At 38.9% G+C, this 18,668-nt stretch overlaps 1 protein-coding gene across 1 annotated transcript; it reads right to left on the reverse strand.

The window, feature by feature from the left end:
- Window positions 1–1,935: 1,935 nt before the first annotated feature.
- On the reverse strand, window positions 1,936–18,664 carry mfsd14bb (major facilitator superfamily domain containing 14Bb). Its single transcript, XM_028456683.1, has 12 exons — window positions 18,452–18,664; window positions 13,623–13,709; window positions 13,045–13,107; window positions 12,830–12,957; window positions 9,424–9,538; window positions 9,122–9,340; window positions 8,893–9,006; window positions 8,414–8,485; window positions 8,074–8,186; window positions 3,183–3,280; window positions 2,973–3,112; window positions 1,936–2,890 (listed from the first exon to the last, which is right to left on the reverse strand). Exons 1-12 carry the CDS (start codon window positions 18,488–18,490, stop codon window positions 2,675–2,677), a joined length of 1,404 nt encoding a protein of 467 aa, XP_028312484.1. The 5' UTR covers window positions 18,491–18,664; the 3' UTR covers window positions 1,936–2,674.
- Window positions 18,665–18,668: the final 4 nt, after the last annotated feature.

Consider the following 18,668-nt stretch of genomic DNA (forward strand, 5'->3'; position numbering starts at 1 on the left):
TCTGGAGGGGTAGAAGATGGAATTAGTGACTTTTATGCTTGAAAGGTAATTACTGCTGCTTGATTTAAATTATGTTTGATTTGTAATTATTACACTAGAACTCTGTGGTGCATGTGTGCGCAGCAACCTCCGTGTGACTGCTGTAAGGGACTTGTGTTGTTGCTGCTGCTGCTGCTGAGGTGTGTGCACATAGAAAGAGTAGCACTGCTATAATATGCTTTTAACAGTGCATGTTATATTACTGTGATGTTGCTGTCGGACTAACGTTAGCTTGTTAGCTCCTCTGAGGGAGGGACTTTGGTAAGTTTGGAGGCAGGGCAAGAGAGCAGTGGGGAGGGAGGGGGAGAGAGGGATCTGAGCGTTGTGGACTGCACCTTTAAAAGAGCTGTGAATAAGTGTCTCACAAGTTGTTCGTTTACAGTACACACTTTTCAAGTATCTTGGATACTGCCGGTAGAATGCTGATTGGTCTATAGTTACATATTTCTGTTGGGTCTCCAGATTTGTGGGTTGGTGTAATTGCTGAAATTTTCCATGAGTCCTGAAAAGTGCTCGAGTTTATAGATGAATTTATAATATTGGTTATAGGCGATAAGAGTGATTGTTTATGTTTTGATGAACACTGTGCTCAATCCGAATGCATTGTTGGGATGTGGTTATGAAACGCTGTTTGAGCATAAATGTGATATCAACCATTATTAAGCTTTACTAGTGATCAGTTTAGGTTTACTAGTGCACAAGTAGGCTTTACTAGTAAAGCAAAAAGTGTCACTAGTTAGCATAATATGCTAATAAGGGGGCGGGGAAAGCAAATTCAGGTTTGCCTTTGGCCTTAGAAACTATTCCATCCAATCAGAGCTGGATTTGCATTAGGTCTACTATTACTACACTAGTTAATCTTTTGGCTTTACTAGTACTACTAGTAAACTTAAAATACCTAACTACTAGTACGAGTACAATGTTTTTAGTCTACTAGTAGTCAAATAAAAACATTGTACTTGTACTATTGAGATATTTTAGGTGTACTAGTAAATAATATATTTACTAGTGAAGATATTTGGTGCACTAGTGCATGGGTAAGTCATCTACTAGTTGGCAATTTTGTGTTACTAGTAGACTTAAAATACATTACTTGTAAAAAACAAAAACAAAGCTTAACTAGTAGGCTTCTACTAGTACACAAATTATCTCACTTGTAGTAGAATGTTTTCAGCCTTTTGGATTTACTAGTAGGCTAAAAACATTCTACTTGTACTACTAGTGAGGTATTTTAAGTGTACAGCACCAGTAGAATGTTTTTAGTCTACTATTAGTACTAGTAAAGCCAAGATCCACTAGTAGTACCAATGTAACTGAAGTAGGAGGGGTTAGAACCAAATCCAGCTCTCTGATTTGTTGGAACATTTTCTAAAGCCAATGGAAAGCCTGAATATGCTTTCCACGCCCCCTTATTAGCATACGACGCTAACTAGCGACACTTATTGCTTCACTACTTATGCACTAGTAAACCCAATGATTCCCAGCTGCAGTCACTTTAATGGAACAGCAACAGACTGAGCTGTCAGTGACCAAAGCAGCAGAACTACAGACGTGTCCATAGTTCCACATGCTCAGTGTTTTTTGCAAACAAACATCGGATCTCAGAGAGTTTGTGAAGTGGGTTTTATTTTTTAAAAATAAAAGCTCGTAACAAGGAAATGTGTTTTTTTATGTCACAGTAAACCGAAGTGTGTTAATTATTCATTAATGAGTCCTTTTACAGATAACTTTTTAAAAACCAATTACTAAAAGTTACAAACGTTTGAAAAGGCATGGTTTAAAAAAAAAAAAAAAGACCCTAAAAGAATATATATATATTTCAAATCATGAAAGATTTGAAAATGAATGAAAAATAATTTCAATTACATATAATTGATTTAATTAAAAAAAAAATCATCATTTATAAGTTATATGAATGATAAATATCAATTAAAAATGTAAGATTAAATAAATGAACAAAAACCAAGTGACTACACCAAGAATAATAACCAATAATGTACATAGTAATGGACAACACAAAGTTAAATCTCACACACACATAAAAAACATTACTTTAGCAACAGCAAGTCTCCCCTGTTGCCATGGTAATGTAAATCTTAAACATGAAAGACAGAAAGAATAAGATTAAACTTTATTCATAAAACCTTTGGGCTTTCTGATTACTCCATTGACACAGTAACAGCAATTCCCAGCTGCTGACACCAGATGGGCGGAGTCACAAACACGTGACTCCACCCGGTAACGACAGACATAATTAATCAATCTGTAAAGAAAAGCCTTTAATGTGAAAAGCATGTGCGATATGACTACGTGGAATGTCCTGAAATCCTTTCAAAGTAATAAAAAACCTGTTTCAAAATAAAAGCCGTGACATTTTTTCAAAGTTTTAACATTTTTTTTTCGAAAAAGGCCATTATAGTAGTGCGTGCACACACATGCGTGCAATTCAGTAACAAATCAGTAACAAACCCACACACACACACACACACACACACACACACACACACTCTCTCTCCTTTTCAAAGACTAGTTTTTTAAGGTGAATAAAAGGACAAAAAGCTGTGGTCCCTTCAAAGTGTAACTTGGTCCTTCCTGCCTTACCCACAGCACTGCTTGGCCTTTTACTGTGAAGGGCTCACATGCTGCCCTGTAAAAGAGGCTGGATGTCCTCACTTTCACTGGTGGGCGTGGCCAGAGGTAGGGCAACGTTGGTGGAGGCGGGGCCAGGTACGTTGTCAGGGCTCGTCTCTTCTTCAAGGAGCTGCCGGTTCTCGGGGATGAAGGCGGCGACGATGAGTGCCAACGTGACGGAGAACGCTCCGAGCAAGAAAGGAGGGCCGGGGACGGCGCTCTGCACACACACACACACACATACATACATACATAAACACACATGCATACACACAGCAGGGGGGGCACTGTCGTTGTGTTACCTTGGTGACTGCGTCTCGACTCGTCGGTGGCTGCACGTTGCTCAGCTCAACGTCAAACAGGAAGAAGATGAAACCAAAGAGAGCCGGACCCAGACCGTTGCAGAGTCCTCTGATCCCTGTGATCATCCCCTGCACCACACCTACACACACGCAGACACACAGTGTGTTCATGCGTCCGTGCACACACACACACACACGTTATGGACTCACCTTGCTGCTCAGCCGAGGCACAGTGGGACACCAGCGTGGAAATGGCGGGAAAGGTGAGCGAGGACATGGCGGCTATGGTTCCTGCTGCCCACATCATCCTGTTTACACACAGACAGGAGTCACTGACAGGCAGCAAACACTGGCTGTGTTGTAAATGTCACACTCTGTACTATGCACTACACACTCAGTGAGTATATACTATATGTGCTCATTTGATCAATAAAACTTGCGTATAAACATTTCACACATTTTCAGAGACCCTTTATTGTGCTACTGACTAAACTTCCTCTTAACCTCAAAACAAGACCCCTACTTACAAGTGTTTAGCTTGAAGCTGGTCCCAGGACTATTTTACATAAACAGATAAATAGACTTTGTCTGTTCTGAAGCATCGACAGCATTTTTTTTTTTTTGGACAATGCTACCACAACAACACATTCAGTACAATAAAACACATACACGTGGCTTAAAAACACACAATGAGGCCCATTTTCAAAATAAGAGATACAAATTGTTTGCAGTGTAATGGCTACCTCATGCGGTTCAGATCAGTTATTATGGAGCGGATGAAGGTGTTCTTGTAAATGTTTTCCCGAGCCAGAGAAACTTTGTCATTTCTGCCTAATGGCAGTAGCTGAAATGAGCAATGGTACTATGTTTCAATGGAGCCCCAATTACATTACCTATCTTGGACTTCAAATTCCAAAAGAAGAGGTTAATACATTCTCCTTTAACTACACACCATTACTAAAGAAGACAAAAGAAGACTGTAAGAGATGGAACGCTTTACCTTTATCTTTAATTGGGCGTATTAATGGTATAAAAATGAATGTATTGCCAAAATACTTGTATGTTTTCCAGATGTTACCCATTCCTGTCCCCATGCTATTTCTTTATTTTTTTATTCAGTCAGTGCATCACAGAGTTCATATGGAGAAACAAACCACCCAGGATAAAGATGACGACATTGCAAAACCCTTTAGAAAGAGGGGGATTGAAAGTCCCTAATTTTGAGCGTTTCTATTGGGCATCACAAACTAAAGTAACATGGGCCTGGCAAACAGAACAAGTTCACTCACCTAAGTGGAAACAAATTGAACAGTCTCCTTTAACAGAGTTGAAATTAAGATTGGTTCCATATCTCAGCTAAGCTTTCTTCTAGCAACAACAACAAACCCAGTAATTATCCATACTTATAAAATTCGGCTACAGACTTGGAAGAACACGGGCTGTATCTAATCAATGTATGACAAATCCCTTTCCACTTTAATCCCTCTCTACCAGAATCCCTTAAAGACAATATTACAAATGTATGGTTTAAAAAAGTTATTACAACATTTGGAAATTTGTTTCAAGACGGAACCCTTCAAACTTTTGAAGAGCTCTCATCTCAGTATGAGCTACCCCACGCCCACTTCTTTAAATACCTCCAAGTTAGGCACTTTGTTATCTCTGAACAGGGGGGCATCTTCAACCATTTAATAAAAAACACCTTTAGATAAATTGGTGCGTAGTAAACAGGGAGTGAATGGGTTTATATCCTACTTTTACTCAGGAATTTCTCAGTTTATAGGTTGGGAAGAGCTAAAGGTGGAATGTAAATGGGAGGAAGACCTGCAGCGTAATTTTGAAGAAGGGGAGTGGGAATCATTGTGTACCAGTAGTCAGTGTTTTTATTTTAATACTAGACATAAAATTATGCAATATAATCTTATTCATAGAACATACTATACCCCTCACAGGCTACATGAAATTAAACCTCAATACTCCCAGTTTTGCCCAAGATGGAAATCAGGAACAGGAACGTTGGTGTATATGTTTTGGACTTGCCCTCGTCTTAACTCATACTGGATGTCTATACTCAAAGTGCTTAATGATATTACAGAAATAACCATCGCGGCAGAGCCAAGAGTAACGCTCCTCAGCAACACATCTATGCTCAAAATCAACCAAAACCAACTTAAATTCATTAGAATCGCCCTCATCACGGCTAACAAAAGTATAGCGATGCATTGGAAAGCAACCCATCTTGCATACCAAGTGAAAAGATTATGTACAATCTGAAAGCTAAACCTGGACAGTTTGAAAAGATCTGGGGTGGCTTTCTAACCAATTTGGACACAAAATCCACAATACAGTAATCATTTCATTATTAAATAAGTATTACATTCCAATGTCATATGATTGATAAGAATGTTTAATCAACCACTGATAGTGTTTCTAGCTTGATTGGTATTGATTTTAATTTTACTTCCTAACGCTCTGCTATTTACTCCTGTGCTGCAACAGTCTTGTTTATGTTATTGTGTTGTCATTTTATTGTATGATATACTGAAGGCTGGCATTTACTCTTACTCTTTATTTCACTCGTATTCCTTTTTTTTCTGACCTGTAGGGGGTGAGTGGTGTGGGAGGTAGGGAGGGAGGGGTGGGCCGATCTGGTATGTACTTGCTATTTTTTGTACACTTCCCTCTTATTCAGCTCTAGGGTTGTTATTTAAAAAAGAAACAAAGATATTGTTGAAAAAATCTGAAGGCACACTGAAGGCACACCAATTGTGCAAAACAGTCTTTATTACACGTTATCACTCACATCATGTACAATATCACAGGCGACCGTACAAGAAAGCGCTCCATTTTCCCTCTCGCTGTTTCTGTTTTACTGTTGTCCTACAGCCTTTGTCACAGTCTTATAATTCCCACCAGAGCAACCATGGGAACAGCAAAATATTGCGTCCATTTTTTTTTTTTTTTTTTTAAAGAATAGTTTTTTTTTTTTTTTTTTTAAAAGAATTGATTTTTGTTTTTTTTAAGAATTGTTTTTAGGTATAGAGTTTGCCTCTGTATTATGAAATGAGTGCATACAAAGTAGTAAACTAAAATACAATATTTTTTGTGTAGTTGTATATTGCAATAATAATGTATGTGTCAGTGTCTTTCTAACGTCATGGCTTCCCACACTTGAAAAAGGAAGGACTTGACCAGACTCAGGATTTCACTTGTTCTTATATTTATTCTTTCCAGTAAAAAAAAAAACCTTTGAAAACAAAACACAATGCAAATAAGTTCATAATTTTTCATCAAACAAGGTAAGTACAAATAAACACAATTTCTTAAGTACATTTAATTTAGTAAAAGTACATTTTAAACTTTTTTTTATTGCATAAATGCAGGAAGTAATCTGTAAAATTAGGCTTTAACCAAACAGAAAACTAGGTTTACTTTTTTATCCTGAAACCTTTTTCTTTATGTTTATATCAAATATAGATATTATAATTTCAATTTTAATTTAACAATTTCTCAACAGATACGGAAGCGTAGAGCTGCCACAGGTGAAAAGATATTTTGGATCACGTGATATTATAGTGTTTGTACAATATAACTATATTGTACAAACAATATAATTACATCGTTGGAAAATGTCATGATCTAACCTACGGATTTTGATAAGACGATGGCTGCAGGATTTGATCAAATTCTACTTCATGCTTGGGCTGAGGCATAGAGAAATCCTCATGATGCTTCTTTCAGTGGATGATATTATTAATACTATGAACAATCTGAGGAGAAAGCTTAAAAGTATGGGACTATCCAGGGTGTACCCCCACCCAGCCTAGAACCCGATGACAGCTGCAGATAGTCACCAGCAGACCCCGCAACTCATAAATAAGCAAGCTGCAAAAAACAGATTGATGATGACCTGAGAAGCATATAATACAGCACACACACACCCCTTCCCACGCTGCCTTAAAACACGTCCTGCCCTGGCCCCTAGAAAAAGATGTTCGTCCTCCATGTGGGAAAGGAACTCCTCAGACACACAAAGAATACACAGAAACCATAATAGTGGAGAATCCATGTTTTGACAAGCATGTGTATGTGTACGTCAACTTTCTTACTCCTCTTACTCCTGGCTTAAAACAATACCTCCACTATCTGGAAATTATTATATCACGTTTGTACAATATACTATATTGTTCGTACAATATAATATATTGTTCGTACAATATACTATCATGTTTGTACAACATAATACATTGTTCATACAATAGTGTTCCAAAATATGATTTCACCTGTGGCAGCTCTACGCTTCCGTAATTTATACTATTTTCATACATAAATTAAATATTTTCACTCTGAATTTCATTAAAGAGAAATTTGCTATATTTTAAATACTAACTTATTTTAGCCCTTAAATACATAAATAAGGTACTAGTTTCTTCTTCTCATATAAACAACTTAATTAACTCAGCAAATTAATTATACAATGATGAGATCACATTTTAACAGCTCCTTATGAGCTCACCACGAGCCCTTTGGTTTCAGTCCTTTTCCCATGCGTATTGTGCAGTGCACGTTTCTGCTGTTCTCAGCTCCGTTGTGCACAGCCAAAGGCCGTTTATAGGGTGACTTTTTCATCAGTGCGATTGTGAACCTGTTGAGGTGCACCGCGGAGAATAATGCGCACACGGAGCAGTGTGCACGGCTGCGTGCACACGGAGCATTATGAGCGCGCACCGGCATGCGCTTGGAGCGGTAGATGCACCCAGCATTAAAGCCTGGTTCATGCTTGACGGGCGCAGGACATCGCGAGGTGCGCGCTCCAAAAATGTCATCACCGCGTGCTCGGAGCACTCCAGCAGATCGCCTCAACAGTATGGTTGTCACAAAATCCCATGGCACACCTGGACTTCCCTCACGGCATGCTAGTGTTCCACGGCACACCGTTTGGGAACCACTGGACTAGTGTGTCCACCCTGCACACTTAAAAAATGTCCCCATATAGTATTTATCCTGGTGTTTTTCACCTACTCAATCTTTTCATACCATCTAATGTGAACGCACTTAGTATGAGCAGTACATTAGGATGACATCATCAACACAGACTCACCAGGGCTCTGAACCCAGGCCGTACCAGGACAGTTGGAGGACCTGGAAGCACAAACCCAGGAGGACTGAGTTCTTGTTCCCAATCGTTCTCATGAGGACGCTGAGGAGGACCGTCTGAGGACGCAAACACACACAGTAGAGATTCACACCCCTTTACCCTTAGAGCCCGCTCAGCTGCCGCTGCTACATGCTAAGCTAACCCCAACATGTGGGAGTGGCCTTTGGTGTGGAGTGAAGTATTCATATACAGTAGCACCAAATACAACAATAAGTCATCTCATGGCACTCAACACAAAATGTAGTCGTGATGAAAAAACCAACACATACACACACACACGTACCTGGGCAATAATGGAGAGGACTCCCACCATGGCAATGAAGGCAGCGATGGCTTCAGGAGAAAACTGGCTGACCTGAATCACAGAGACGCCATTGTGTAAAATATCTATCTCATGTGTGCACGTGTTCACAGATGAACTCTACATGTCGTGCACATTCATCTACCCAGTGAATAAATGTCAGCGAGACTCACTGTGACAAGCATTGGTTTTTGGAACTATGACTCATATTGTTTCTAAAAGTGTAGAATTCGACTTGTTTTTGGAGAATGAAAATAAGGAAATTTAAATCACAATAATCAATATTATTGAATCACAATCAAATCAGAATCAAAGTATGCATCAAATATGGTGATGAAATGGAACCAAAGCATCTTTAACCAAAGTTAAGTGTGTTTGTGAGTCTTTCTGTACATGTTTGATGTGCAGCATGATATGTGTGTATATACGAGTGTGTGTGAGTGTGTATACATGTGTGTTACCTGTTTCAGGTAGAGGAAGAAGCTGGAGTACTGTCCAGCCTCAGGCAGGTATGACAGGAACACAGTGACACAGATCAGCAGCACCGACGAGTCCTTACCAACCCGACGCAGAGACTGGACACACACACATACTGTAACTGAGTAATTTAATCAAGCTACCCTACTAACAAACAAATAAAATCTAATTAACTAACTAGTACAACAGATCAGGTGACCCTGGTCCACTCACGGCGAAGGGGTCGGCCTGCTCCCATGTGATTGGTCGGCCCCAGCTGGTCAGGCGAGCCTTTTCAGGCAGCGACTCAGGAACAACGAAAAAAACAAAGGCAATGTCGGCCACGGCAATCACCGTGGCAACCAGGACTGCCATGCTGTCCCCGTACCGGGCCGTCAGGAAGGCACCGATGGCCGGGCTCGTTACCAGGCTGGCCGCAAAAGTGGCCGACACCTGAGGAAACAACGTCCAATCAGAGTCTGAACGGGAAAAGGCGGCGTTTAATGAGGTAGGTCTGACAGCTGTTATAACTGTACCAGTCCGTAGGCCATGCTCCTCTCATGCTCCTCGGTGATGTCGGCCACGTACGCAAAGATCACCGAAAAAGTCACTGCGAAAATCCCTGACACGGAGATGAGAGCAAAGTACAGCCTGCAGACACACAACGGGACCAGTTTGAAACACAACAGTACCAGTATAAACATCAGCATTATCATTTGAATCTCTATTTTACCAAAAAACCACATTCATAATCTCTTTAACAAGTGTGTCCTGGCCAGTAAAATATAGTTTAAACCAGTAAAAAACTGTTAAAACCAGAATAAACCAGTATAAACCAGTTTAAGCAGTATAAACCAGTATAATTAGAATAAACTAGTATAAATCATATAAACCAGTGTAGCCATATAAACCAGTATAAAGACTGGGAGAGTTGGTTAATCTTTCACTGGGCCAAGCACCATCAGCAGGTCCAGCTTCACTGCTGTTCTGCTTAAACTGGTGCCCGTGTTAACTGATGACTGACTACATAGCACAATAAGCTAGCACTTAGACTCAATCACCAGATAACACTACCACCAGTGTGTTTAGAACACCACTCGAGTCCCTCAGCGTCAGAGTGTCAGCTACTGCTAACTAGTCAGTACTCAGTGGCTCATTTGGTTTTTTACTCTACTTTTTATTGTTTTTTGTGTGTCTCCACGTCCATGGTGTGTTTTTGGTCTAGTTTATGATTTCTTGTATATTTGTGTCTTTGTTGTGTTGTTATCAGTAGAGTTACTGGTGTGTAGATTGTGTGATTGTTGAAGCTGTGCTTTCACTGCACTGATGCTGAGCAGCTGATCCTCATGTGAGGCTTTAATCCTCTGAGGCCACCACTGTGTGACTGTTCTCCACTCACTGTTCTACAGTCCATGTTCTACACTCTGGGGCAGATTCACATAAGGTTTAGGGGTATTAAAACGTGTACAAACATCACTCCACTCACTAATAAGAGGTACAAACCCCAGGGAATCAGGATTGTGCATTTTCAGTGCTTCACAATGCGCCCTCAGTCCATTTAGCGTGTTTCCCTCTGATGAATATGTAAAGTAGGCAGATCTCATAAGGGGCGTAAAAATATGAAAGGGGGAAATGCAAACAAATTAATGCAATGGGCGCAATGCAATTCATCAAATCTGGAACTGTTTGCTGTGATTGTTTTAGCACCGGAAAATAGTACGACTGACAAGCAGGTGCAAAAACACACGCAGAGATTCACTGCAGTAAATGTTGACACAAAACACAGTGGAAATGGAAAAAAAAAATGCTCAAGTTAACCTTTCTAGTATAAGAAAATAATTTAAATAAACAATAGTCAATGTTTAACAGCCACTGAATGAGAAAATGCAGAGTAAATTGTGTTTGAGGGAGAGAAAAAGCTGCACACCCGCGGCGGTGCGTGTGGAGTCTGGTATGGCTGCGGTGGGGAGAGGATGCTGTGTGCGCTATGGACGCACCGCTCTAGTGATGTTTTGACCGTGAAACCCTTATGTCGCGTTTATGGATGGAGCATCAGGCCAGAATCAGCTGATCAGATGCGTAATTTACGCAGTGATGGTTTTTCACGGACTGATCAGAGCAGCCACATTAAATTAGGGGGAAAATATCATTAGCTTTTAATGTTATTTAAAAAAATTGTTTTCTACATTATTAAATGTTTGTGCAGCAGACAGAGAAGTCCATCTGCCTCCAATTTAACTTTCTCAAATGTCATTGTGTGCTTCTGTGCACTCACCTCACCACATTCATCGAGCAAAATGCTCATTTAAATAGGGCGGTCTCCACCACTTCTGCACGCGCGCTAATCATTGCTGCAATCTAAGTGAATTTCTCACAGCAGGTGAGGAAACTACGTCACCAAAGGATTTAGGAACACAACTGGTTTACCACCCTTTGTTTCACATCTTAGTGAATCTGCCCCTCTGTGATCTACACTCACTGTGATCATGTTCTACAAATGCTAAAAGTGTCTGAAAAGCAACAAATAATCAATCATTTTGTGTGCCTTTATCTACTGATCTGATTGTTCCTAAGCTAACAATAGATGGTGGGAGAAAACACAGGAGAACATGCAAACCCCACACAGAAACCACCCAAGAGTCCTCCACAGGACCTGCTGGCTGTGAGGCAGACATGCTCACGACTGCCGTGTTTTACTTTATTCTATTGTTTAGTGTGAATGTGTTTTAGTTGTTTCTTGTAGCATATAAAGAGCCTGTACTAGGAAGCTAGATAATTATATCCTAGATTTATCTCCGTTAGCAGGCTTCACCTACTCATACAGTCTCAGTCAGACAGAAGCTGTCCTACGAATCTCAATTACAACTCGCTAAGTTAAGTGAAGTGATTTCAGCCCGTCTACGTGAGCACTCTTGTGACAAAGATTATAGCATCAGACCAATCACACAGGGAGGAAATGGAGAGCAATTTATGTCACAATTAAGGAAAAATTCTTTAAAAATTTGAAAGAATTCAAATCCACATTTCAGACCAAAAACAATACTGTTGCTGCAGTAAAAGCAGCAAGTAATTAATGCAGGAATTGATGAGTGTTAATGCTTAAATAAGTGAGATTATAAACTGAGAATAAACAGACACTGATCAGTTTCACTTTTACCTTGTCTGTGGCTCTGACGCTGTGTTCATACAGCTCAGCCTACATCATAAGGTGGAATATATTTATATTTTATATTATCTCACAGGACTGAGGCTCTTTGCATCACCACAGAATACATACACACATGAATGAATTTATTGGTCTGAAAGCTGACTAATGTAGGTCAGTCCATCAAATAAAAAACAATTTGTTTCCAATAGGATGTCATTGATAAATGTCTAAATATTCTCTCTCCTGTCACCGTCACATCAGATCCACACAGAGACGTGTTCACACAATGATCCTCCTTTTATTGGACAGGTCGTTTTCTAATAGAACTGACTGGTCAGGAGGCGGGACTTTAATACTCACTCATAGCCCAGCCAGAACAAAACCTTGTCCCGACCAGTTTAGTCGTTCAGCCTAAGTTACCATGGTGATTTAGCCCCATGAGACACAGCCAGCTTCGTAGTATAGCACACACAATTAAATCCCGGCAGTTAGCATGATAAGAGGAAATCTAGCTTCATAGTACAGGCCCTTAGATTCCTTTGTGTAAGCCTTTAGGCAGTGCTTTCATCTTATATTTTACTACAAACATGTTTTTTGTCGACTTTGGATTCTTTGTCAACATTTATAAGCTTTCTCACAAACAGCACAACCCAATGGTTTCCCTTTAGACGCTAGTTTCTGCTAAACATGTTCCCTCTAAATATCACCTCTGATGTTCTGATGAGCTGTGTGTTGTTTTTTTTTAGCTCATTTTGTGCATTTGTCTTATCAAACACACATAGACACACACTGACCATGGGTGGATCCTCATGAAGGGAATGGGAGAACAGGTGAAGAACACTGTCAGCAAGAGGAAGGACTTCCTTCCCCAAACGTCTGACAGAGCACCAATCAGAGGAGCCGACAGGAACGACAGGAAGCCCTGCACACACGCGCACACAGGAAGTGGTCAGAGTGAGGGTCAGGATCCTGGCAGCGTGTCGTGTTCTGATCTGCTCTCAAGTCTCACTTTAACGCCGTGAACCAGTCCGTTCATCAGGAAGGTGTGCTGAGGGAACGTCTCATGGACAACCTGCAATGAAAAGGGTCAATGAGTGTGTGTGTGTGTGTGTGTGTGTGTGTGTGTGTGTGTGTGTGTGTGTGTGTGAGAGAGATCAGGCAGAAAAGATGACAGACACACACAGTGACTTTGTGGAGCTGCTGCTAATTAAAGTGAATCCTCTCTGTGTCAAACATGGACATGATGTTTATTCCTGTGGTTATAATGACGGCGGCGTGTGGCATGTGGCTTGCGACGTGCACACACAGCGTCAGAGGGAGAACACTTTCCAATGATCCAGCAGGGGAACGCACGACTGTGTGTGTGTGCGTTTGAACTTTGCGTTTACAGTGTTTAACAGGAAGTACAGTCTTAATCCTAAAGGATATTAAAGGCAGTGGGAACGTTGAAGCATTACCACGGTAACCAGGAGCTGTTTTAAAGTTACCTTAGATGAGAAATGATTCATAGCTTTTATGGATGCGGAGAGAATGAGTTTTTATTGGTTATGATGGAATGAGATGAAGAGAAGTGTGCGGGTGTCTCACGGTGAGGATGGGCGCGGTCAGTAGACCCCAGGCGAAGAACTCCAGGAAGACCACGACCACGGCATGGACCACACGGGCTCGGCCACGCTGCAACACACACGCGCACGCACACGCACACACACGTGAAAATGAAGCTCCATGTTGTTTCATTGTGACACAGTGGTTAATTGCATGCAGCATGCAGTAATACATCACTTCCTGTTTAGATGCCGTGACTCCATGTTGTAGTGAAAACACTCAGGCTGTGTTGTAAATGCCCCACTAACGTACTTCCCTATACTCTCTATGATATACTATAAGTATGATTATGATGATGAGCACTTAAGTATACTTCTGAGTTTCCCAAGATGCATTTGGAACCTACAAGGACAAAAACCTGAAGCACACTGAGGCTAAATATCTGTTGATTCTCCATCTTTGAAAGTTCTGAAAACATTTTAAGTGAGAAAGTGATCAAGTTGAATATCAACATGTGCTCATTTGATCCCTAAAACTATACATTTCACACATTTTCAGAGACCCTCCATTGTGCTACTGATTAAACTTCCTGTTAACTTCAAAACAAAAGTCCTATTTACAAAAAAGAAAAGAAAAAACTAATGGAAGACAAGAAGTGATGCTTTTATGTTGAAAAGGGGATGCTTGATTTTTAGCTTCAAACTGGTCCCAGGACCATTTTACATTCTGCTTGCAATGCATCATGGAACGTTTGAGTATGACTAGTGTGCCCACTGTCCACCGTGCACACTCAAAAATGTCCCTGTATAGTATACATCCAGGTATTTCTCACCTACTCAATCTTTTTATACTATCTATGTGAATGTCTACATACTTATTTAGACGTCACACTTAATATAAGTGGTAGGTTAAGATGACATCATCAACACGGCCAATGTGTGTACTGTACTAACACGCTGGGTTATCTTCTTACCGTGTATATCACCATGGTAACTGATGCTGAACAGCTAACCTGGTTGGGAGTCGGTTAAGTGCTAGAATAAAATCTGAGCAAATACACTTTTGTTTTTGGTCTGAATTATGGATTTTAATTCTTCATATTTTAAATCATTATTTTTTTAATTGTGGTGTATGTTGCTCTCCAGAATTTCTCCATCTTTGTGATTGATCAGATGCCACAAGCTCCGCCTCTTTTTTTGTGAGTGCACTGACCCAGGTTGGAAACCCCTGTTTTAAATTAAGGTGTTGATAACAAGCTGCTCTCTGGATAGGTTAAGCTAATGCAGAGATATCAGAATATACTTATCCAGGATGTACTTATCCAGCTTCAGTTCAGTTAGAGGTTTATGTGTAATTTACAGCAATAATTGACCTTATCAGCCTTCTGCTGATACTAGTGCTTATTCTGAACTGGGAATACATTTCATTTATTTATTTAACTATGTGATTTGGATAATATGAATTAGACATGTAATAATAAATAATATCAATAATATTTTTATAATTCCTTTAGCCATGTTAGCTCTGAGCTCTGTTTGGACTAAAATAAGGTTATTATTTATTTATTCTTTTACTTTTATGGATTTCAGTTAAAAAAAAAATTTAAAAAAAACTTAGGTTAACTACAGCTTTATAAAGGTACAGATTTACGAAGTGTTTTTGTGCCTCTTTCTTTAAAATTGTAATCACAACATTGTTTTATGTTGAAAATATAACAACAGTTACAAATGTAGGTTTAATGCATGATTGTTTTAAATAGTTTCTGTAAAACAGAAACAGAAACTTTCACAGGTGTGAAGATTCAAGCGAGTTGAAATAATAGTCCAAAAATGTGCTTAAAAATAAGAAAATAATCGCGTCTAATTGAAGAAATAATCAATAGATTAGTCAACTACAAAATAATGGGTAGATGTAGCTCTAGTAAAATCAAAGTCCTTACAATATTTAACTACATTAACCATATTCAGCATATTTGGCAGTGTAACCCATTGATTTGATTTTTTTTTTTAAGTTTTAGATGGAAAGTTTTTCCTTAAATGTTTTGTTTTCTTACAAAATAAAATAAATGTTAAACTATGTAAAACTGATGTTTTGGATTGTGTAATTAATTATGTGGACAAATCTACAATAAATGTGTAAATACAAACAAATGCTGTTTTATTCTACACTGATGCAAATTCTTTTTAAACGCACTCAAAGGGTAAAACTTATCCTTTGTTTTCTTACAGTTTTTACTTTTATCTTAATATAATATAATTTTAATAACCTAAACAAACACTGAATGTTTTAACACTTGGCATTAAAGCATGTTTCTTGGGAACTTTTCTCTAATTATTGGAAAATAAAAGTTTTAACTTATACTAATACAAACGTATGGAAGCCCATTCCCGCCAGTAAACAAAAAACAAAGTAGGAAAAGTTAAATAATAATTCAAAAAATCTTAATCATAATTACGAGATGCTAAGTCATCATTATGAGATACTAAGTCATAATTATGAGATGCTAGCTCATAATTATGAGACAGTATAAGTCATGAACTACTAAGATAGCATGATATACTAAGTATACAGTATATTTATTATGCATCTTATAATTATGACTAATCAAATACTAAGTCTTAATTATTAGAGGTGTCCAGATCCGATATCGATATCGGTCCGATATCAGCCTGAAAACAAATATCGGATATTGGATTAAAATTTCCGATTGTTTTTTTTATTAATTTTTTTTCAACAAGCCTTTTCACACTCTGGTACTGCGCATGCGCGACCTGCGGGGGTCATAGGTCGAGAGTAGAGATGTAACAATTAATCGTAAGGCAGTTGAAAATCGATTCAAAGGTATCACGGTTCACATCGATATTCTGAAAATTGAATCGCAGTACTTTTTTTAAACAGCAGAGGGCGCTATATATTTATCCCTCTGTTTAACAGTGTAGGCTGCGTGCGGAATCTGCTACTACTTTCTTTCTGGCCGCCTTCTACTCTTAAACATGTTCATAAATGATTCCTTACCCCTTTATCACCGAAAGAATATCTAATATTACGTGGATATCTGTAAAAGTCACATTTTTCTAATAGATCTGTCTGCTAGCATAGCATCTCTTCTTCACTGCTAGAATAACTACATGCCAACCGATCACTGGGTTACCAGCGCCCTCTGCTGGTCCAAACAAATATCTCACGTAAATACAATGCAATAAATGTTTTTTTTTTTTTTAAAGTCCAATTGTTACGGCACAAAAAACATTTTCAGTTGCACTTTTAAAAAAAAAAGAACTATTATGCAGTTTTGCATTGTTTACTATAGAACCAGAATTTAAATTAATAGGCTTCTTATTCATTGGTATTATTCCTTTATTTGTTTTATTCAAAATGTATTTTTAGTTAAATTGCATTGTTTTGAATAGTTTATCAAAGGATTCTTTTGACAATGAAAAATAAAAGGAAAATAGTACAGTATTTTCTAGTTTTTTCCCCCCAAAAAAATAAAGGAATCTTTTTCAGTCATTATTTGATTAGTCACATTTTGTAAAATAAATCGCGAGAGAATCGTATCGTGAACCCAGTATCGCGAATCGTATCGAGAGTTGAGTGAATCGTTACATCCCTAGTCGAGCTTTTTCAAAAATCAAAAGCTTTTTTAGCTTTTGATTGTTATGTAATTTCTGTATTTACTTTATTGTTGTTGTTGGTTTCTTTTTCTGACTTGTGTAGTTGTTTTAACAACTGTGAAGCGCTTTAGAGTTTTTGAAAAGCGCTTATAAATAAAATGTATAATTATTATTGATGGGACAAGAAAGATTTCCGTGTGTGAAAAGGACAGTATGAGTTTTCACTTTGAAAAGGTACATTTATGAGGTCCACCATCCACTAACTAGGTGCATGACTATTTTTATTAAGATATTATTTTAATTAAATTCACAAATTTGAAGGAAGTGCACAAGATGGACAGATCAATAAGTGAAACAATTTGAAAAGTCAGGAAAAAACTGAATTTTTAGCTCGTGTGCAGCATTAGCTTTAGCAGCTAACCCAGTCTTTCTGCCTCGGAAAACACGGGTTAAATAATCAAAATCGCTGTCAGACTCGCTTCGTACACCGTCAGCTATGGCGAGTTTATCCCTCTTGACCTTTGGCCTCATGCAGAAGGAGTGAACCAGAGCGAGAGTGTGAAAACGCTTATTGTACAATACTGTAGATATTATGCTGAAGGTTAAAATTTATGTAACCAACTGGTTCCTTTAATTATAAATAAGTCAGTTTTTCTCATACCTACTGTTGCTGACTATTGTTCTCTGTTTGAGTGACATCACATGATTAAGCCTTTTCTAACATTCCACACTACAAATCAAGTAATTATTATATTTTTATTGGAGAGAGAAGGGAAAAAAAGTATCTATGATTCATGCTAATATCGGATCAATATCGGTATCAGCCGATACGCAAGGCTGCAATATCGGTATCATATCGGAAATGAAATAGTTGTATCAGGACACTTCTAAAATATGATACACTATCTCATAATAATATACTATTGCATAATTATGATTTAGTATCTTAGAATTATGCCTAAAGATTTTATTATTTACTTCTTTTTTTTAAGTGGCAATGGGCTTCCATACAAACTAGATGTTAAATTTAACGTGAAAAGTTATTATTTCCCATTAGTTTCAGTGAATCTAGACTTGTTCAATAGTTTTTAATTTAAAAAAGTTTCTCACTAAACAATAAAGAAGAGCTGTCAGTAAACCTCGAGAGTGTAACTAGTCCTAAACGGGTAACTGCTAGCACGACAGGGCTCTGGTTAACCCGTGAAAGTGGGTCACCGTGCCGGGGCTAACCGGCCCAGCTAACCGCCCAGCACTCACCGAGCCACGGGCCTCGCTCACTGCCTGCCCCGGGTTCATGTCACATTCTGCCGTAGCACCGCTGGCCGAGAGTCCGGTGACCTCGTCTGTTCCCAGCAGAGCTCCGACCGATGCTGTTTTCGTGTCACCGGGAAAAAGTGATTGGAGGCGGCACACTTTGAACCGAGGCTCTACCCGGAGCGCTGTCCGCCGCTACGTATTTAACTGCGGGGCGCCA

Source organism: Gouania willdenowi, chromosome 9, assembly GCF_900634775.1.
Source record: "Gouania willdenowi chromosome 9, fGouWil2.1, whole genome shotgun sequence".
In the NCBI taxonomy this organism is placed as follows: Eukaryota; Metazoa; Chordata; class Actinopteri; order Blenniiformes; family Gobiesocidae; genus Gouania; species Gouania willdenowi.